General features: G+C 56.4%; 1 protein-coding gene across 1 annotated transcript; it reads right to left on the reverse strand.

Annotated features, from left to right (window-relative positions):
* Positions 1-1,471: 1,471 nt before the first annotated feature.
* LOC311201069 (keratin, type I cytoskeletal 14-like) lies at positions 1,472-5,785 on the reverse strand (the record flags this gene model as incomplete). The annotated part of the gene is made up of 8 exons (XM_084275375.1): positions 1,472-1,569; positions 1,883-1,920; positions 2,382-2,602; positions 2,710-2,835; positions 2,925-3,086; positions 3,331-3,487; positions 3,972-4,054; positions 5,276-5,785. The coding sequence occupies 8 exons, from the start codon at positions 5,783-5,785 to the stop codon at positions 1,472-1,474; spliced, it is 1,395 nt and encodes a 464-aa protein (XP_084131501.1).
* Between the last annotated feature and the right edge of the window lie 215 nt (positions 5,786-6,000).

Genomic DNA, 6,000 nt, shown 5'->3' on the forward strand with positions numbered 1-6,000 from the left:
GAGGGATCTGTCTGCAGGGCTACAAAGATGGGCCAGCAGACCCTCAGGACAGGAATCATCCTCTGTTACTTGGTTGTGGCCCACCCACAGTGTGCTGGGGGCAAGCACAGTGGCAGAGCACAGGCCCCGGTGCCGTGACCACCCCTTTGCCACGACGCCTTGCTGTGTCCTTCAGCAGAATCTGAGTGGAAATGAGATCGCTGTTCATCGTGCTGTTCCCAAACCAAAGCCGTGCCTGTGTCGGCGGGTGCAGGAAGGGCTTTAAGGCAGCACAGGGATGCCCTGCACATGCTGCAGAGGATCTGCTCTGCGGGCACAGGAGGATGCAGCTCCAGATGACACTGGGCAGAGCTGCATGGGTGCCTCTAGGCCCTGCGTCCCTGCCCCTGCCACCTTGGCTGTGAGGTGAAGGATGATGCACTGTGAGGTCCTTCCAAGTTTTTTGGGGGAGAATGCTGAAGTCTCCCTTATCTCCTTATAAAATCCAGGCAGATTTTCTGGAAAGGGGTCTTAAAGCTGCATAGCCAGCTCTACTCTTACACACATCTAGGAGTGCTTCTCTGAATCATCCCATTGATATAGAAGTTGGGTCTATGAAGTAATAGATGTCGCAGAATCCAGCCAAGAATGTGTCTGAACTGGCTTTCCAGGAACAGCTGGGCCAGCCGATGGTGAAGTGCTGCATCAGGAGCAGCCACGACAGCCAGGGAGTGCCAGGAACTGCTCCCATAGGAGGTTTAACCGCTTTGCTTTTACAGACCACCCCACTTACCGCCGCTTGCACTGCTCCCCCTTCAGCTGTCCTTCTAGAAGCAAGTGTTAAACAGTGCCAGGGTTGTGTTTCTGGAAGGGCATCAGCCCCGTGTCCCCACCACAACTACGGCTTAATCTGATTCTACTGCAAACCTTGTCAAAAAACCAGCAGCCACTGAGGCAGAGCTGGTCAGGGGGCAGCTGGCAGGGTCCTGGCTGTGTGACCTGGATTTCGTTCCCTTTCCAGCTCGGGCTGCTTGAGTTAAAGCTCCAGCTCGATGCTGCCATGCATTGGAGCTGGGGAAGCAGCGCTTTACCCCGACCTGAATGTCCTGGTGCCAAGTCTGAGATAATAAAACCCTCCCACAAGTTTCGCCTTTCTCGACCTCCACCCACCACCAGCCAGGTCTTGGCTCCCACAGTGGCATAGGACTGGTCCCACTGGGTACCGGCGGTGGGAACACTGTCCCTTCCCAGCAGCAGCATCACACTGCAGCTCCAGGAGTGGGACAGGCTGGATCCACAGTGCGACAGGACTGGAGCTGGGTTTGCACAAGCACAAAGAAAAGCTTTATTGAATTCTGGAGCACGGCACAGTGCTGGGAGGAAGGGCGAGGGGGGTGATAGAAAGAGAAGGTGCTTTCTGTGATCTGCAAAGCCAGAGCACATAGGCTGGAATCTTCCTTTGCGTTGCTGTGCAGGGCTGGCAGCGAGCGGCTCAGCGGGCAGCCTGGGTGATCTGCTCCCGGGAGGAGATCACCTTCCCATCCTGGACCTCCTCGAAGATTGTGCGGATCTGACGGGTGGTTACGGGTGCTACAATGGGGAAAGAGGGGACTGTTATTTACAGGGAAGTGAGGAGAAGGCGAGTCACAGATTTTCAAGGGTAGATTTGTCATTACCAATGGCCTCGGAAACCTATCACATTCCTGCCCCTAAATACTTTATTGTGCAGTTTCAGGCTGTACAGGTAATTCTCTGAAATGTTTTGGTAGATCATAAGAGTGGTTTATGTCAATTCACATTTTGAAAATATAATAAATAGAAGTTTTAGAAATTAGTAACAAGAGTCTGTGCTAAGGGGGCAGCAAAGGTTGTGACCTGTGCTCCAGCCAAGACATGTTCTTACCTTCTTTCACAGGCTGTGAGATGTAGTGGGAAGACATGCTGCAGGAGGAGCAAGGAGAAAGGACGGTCAGGAACCAGCAAAGAGTGAGTAGTCTCTAAGACAAACTGACTATTTAACACACCCCCTTTTCTTGTACCAATATGTGATTCAAATGCCTTCCAGACACTGCTGAGTGACAGCATTTAAAGGAAGGTGGTAAGGATGTGCATGTGCCAGGGGGTTCAGGCATCCCTGCTGCAGGGAGCAGCACTGGTACCTGCTCCTTCCCAGGGATCACGCAGGCAGAGGGATGGGAAACGGATGCAGGGATGCTGCAGCACAGTGGTAACCACAGGGCTGTTCGGGACTGGTAGGGCCAAAATGTGAGAGCAGGTGGCAGGACCGGGTCAGGCAGAGGCCTGGCAGGACCCTCTGGGGAACACGGGTTGTTCATGTTGTATCTCCCTCACTATGTCCGTCTCCTCCTGACCCGCCTCCCACACGCAGCCCCTCCACGTACTGGGCATCCTCGCCCTCCAGCAGCCGGCGGTACGTGGCGATCTCCTGCTCCAGGCGGCACTTGACATCCAGGAGGACCCTGTACTCGTGGTTCTGCCGCTCCATGTCGCAGCGCAGCTCGGCCAGCTGCTCCTCCACGCTGGTGATCAGCCCCTGGAGCTGGGCCAGCTGCGTGCCGTAGCGGGCTTCCGTGTCGGCCAAGGTGCCCTCCAGTGCTGCTTTCTGTGGGCAGGGCAGAGGGATGTGCTCAGGGGGGCACAGGGGGCATAGGGAGGAGAGCGCCCGTGCACACCCTGTCCCACGCCCTGCGTGTCCCCCGCCCCTCGTACCGTGCTGAGCTGGGACTGCAGGTCGATCTCCAGGCTCTGGATGGTGCGTCGCAGCTCTGTGATCTCCGTCTTGCCGCTCTGGAGCTGCTCCGTGTTGATGGCCACCTCCCGGTTCAGCTCTTCCGTCTGTGAGCAGGCAAAGCCGTTCCAGCCCCGGCGAGCAGGCGCAGCCGAGGGGCCCGAACGCCGCCCCGCGCTGCCCCGGCCCAGCTCACCTTGCTGAAGAACCACTGCTCGGCGTCCCGGCGGTTCTTGTCGGCCAGGCTCTCATACTGCTCCCTCATATCAGCCAGGATCTTGGTGAGGTCGATGCCGGGGGCAGCGTCCATCTCCACGCTGATCTCTCCGCCCACCTGCCCGCGCAGGGCATTCATCTCCTGCCACGAGAGACACACGATGCATCACAGTGACCCCAGCGCATCCCCGCCGTGCCCAGCATCTTGCCTGTGCCCAGGGCAGGAACCCACAGCCCTTCTCCTGGTTTCTGTTTCTCTCGCCCCCAGCCCGGCGTCTGCCCCCAGCCCTAATTGCAGAGACACCCTGCGCCTTCGGACGGACTCCTCCCCACAATGCATGAGGCTCTTTTTGTAGGGCCCAGCCTGAGCCTGGCTCTGGGCTCACCTCCTCGTGGTTCTTCTTCAGATAAGCCAGCTCCTCCTTCAGGTTCTCAATCTGCATCTCCAGGTCAGCTCTGGCCAGGGTCAGCTCATCCAGGACCCTGCGCAGGCCGTTGATGTCGGCCTCCACGCTCAGGCGCAGAGCCTGCTCTGTCTCAAACCTGGGGACAACAACAGTCACAAAAATCACACGGGACCTTGTCCAGCTGGGCCAGAGCCCTGCGGTGCTGCTGCTGCCATTGTGTCAGTGGAAACCCTTCTGAAGGCAAATGCTAATGGACGCAGGGGATCAACTGATAAAACAGCATCTGAGCACCTTGCTGTGATACTGCTGGGCCTTGTTACTGGGTCTGGGCTTTGCTGAGCTGTACACACACCAGTTAAATGCACAGCAGAGCTACGGGGCACGTTCCCTGCAGAGGAGTAGCACAGAGAAACAAGGAATGTGACTAAAACCCTCGAGTTTTGGATGGAAGCAAAAGCACCCCCAAATGCCTATAGACAACCTACTGCTTTGGAAATGACACCTTAATTTTGAAAGCTTCATCCCCACAGTGCCCATTTGGGGGTGGATGGGATTTTCTCCTCATGTCATCCACTCTCTCTGCAGAATTTGCTCCATTTTTTCCAGGAAATGGGGCTTACTTGGTCCTGAAGTCGTCAGCTGTCAGCCTGGCATTGTCAATCTGCAGGAGGAGGTTGGCATTGTCCACTGTGGCCACCAGCACCTGGGGGGTGGAGCATAAAGAAGAAGGAGGATAAGGAAGTGTCAGGAACTCCTCCTGCCTGACTGAGGAGTGGGAGCAGAGGCTGTCAGGACAGGAATATGCTGGGGATGCTTCTGGTTTCCTGAGCAGGAGGGTGTATGGAACCAGGGCGAGTGCGACGGGCTGCAGGAAGGGGCTGATCACCCTGCCACCCCCCTTTCCTTTCTTTCAGTAAGGGTGTCAAAAGGCAGCATGAAGCCACGTAAGATGTGTGAGATCCGATGGCAGCGTTTGTTCCCATGCTTCAGGGCAGGTGACTGGGTATGGAACAGCCATGAAGGAATCACCTGCCCCCACCTGCTGCACCCAGCAGCTTTTCTGCTGGGACAGATGGACCAGGCTGGGTCCTTGTATCCCACAGACCTCGAACCCATTTGGTCAGGCATGGATTTCATTTACCAACTGCAGAAAGGGGGCAAAATGCTGTGAGCAGGTGCCTACAACTTCAGGTTTTCATATTACAGAACCAGGAGCAACTAATCCACCCTGGGAGAAGATTCAAGTCGGAGGTTGGGAGTACATTGGCCACGGTGCCAAGGAGAGGGAGGGAAAATGGATTCCCTGCATCGCTTGCCAGCATTCAGGCTGCACACTGCCTTCCTTCACCTTTTCTGGGGGCAATTCACAAGTGAGAAGCACCAGAGAAGAACAATGCCAACTCTTCAGTATTTCCTCCAAAGTGGGATGGTGGGAATTGACTCAGGACTGAGACAAAGCCCCCGGAGCTGCCTGGGAGGGGGTTACAGAGAGCCTGGGGCAGGAAACCCCTTACTGGTCAGTCCCAGTTGCACATCAACACAGAGGAGCTGAAATGAGTTTGCAAGGTCCTTGACACAGTTTACAGACATGATATCAGTGTTTCCCTTTGAGCTCACCCACAACGTTCCCTGCACACTCAGTTAAACTCTCCTAAAATACACATTGGCACCACAGACTTGTCTCTTCATTTCTGCAATCTCTCCTTCCACATCCATCTCCTCCAGTGAAAATGGCCACTTGTCCTTCCAGGAGGATGAAATCCAGACCTGACACCGAGCGGTCCCTCATCTCCAGCCCGCCCTCAGCCAGTGCACCTGAGGCTCCATCACCACAGCTACTGCTGACTAATTACTGAGGTAGTGGCCAGTGTTTCTGCTTCCTCTGACAACACAGCATCCCACCCCGTTAGTGACAGCATCCTACCTTGTTCCTGAGCTCCTCGATTGTCCTGTAGTAGGGGCTGTAGTCCCGCTCTGGACCAGGTCCCTGCTTCTTGTACCATTCCCGGATCTTGACCTCCAGGTCAGTGTTGGCCTCCTCCAGCGCTCGCACCTTGTCCAGGTAGGCAGCCAGGCGGTCGTTGAGGTTCTGCATCGTCTCCTTTTCACCAGCCAGGAAGATGCCATCGCCACCTCCAAAGCAGGCTCCAAAGCCACCTCCAAGGCCAGCCCCAAAGCCAGCCCCATAGCTACCCCCAAAGCTGCTGCCGAAGCTGCCCCCCACGCTGCTGCAGTAGCTGCCCCCGTAGCCACTTCCGAGCCCGGAGACAACGCGGGAAGAGACGGAGTAGCTGCCAGAGCCTCCATGGACGCTGGGAGCTCTGTAGCCTCCTCCCCCAGCCCGTATGGAGGAGAGCCTGCTGGAGCCTCCCCCCAGGCCACCAAAGCCCTTGAGGGAGGTGGAGGAGGAGTATTGCCTGACAGTGGTGCTCATGGTGAAGGCTGCTGTGCTGGAGGGCTAGAGAGGCTCGGTTCAGCAGCGCAGGCAGCAAGTGCTGGCTTCCCCCTGGCTTGGAGCCCTTTATAGCTGGGGCAGGAGGCGTTGCCGATGCTTTTCGTCACCCCTGACAGCCAGAGCCAAATTCCAGAATCATCATTTTTCTCTCTCCGATTTCATGTCTTTTGTCACATCCTCTGTGGCACACGCGG

Source organism: Gallinula chloropus, assembly GCF_964237585.1.
Source record: "Gallinula chloropus genome assembly, chromosome: 26".
Taxonomy (NCBI): Eukaryota; Metazoa; Chordata; class Aves; order Gruiformes; family Rallidae; genus Gallinula; species Gallinula chloropus.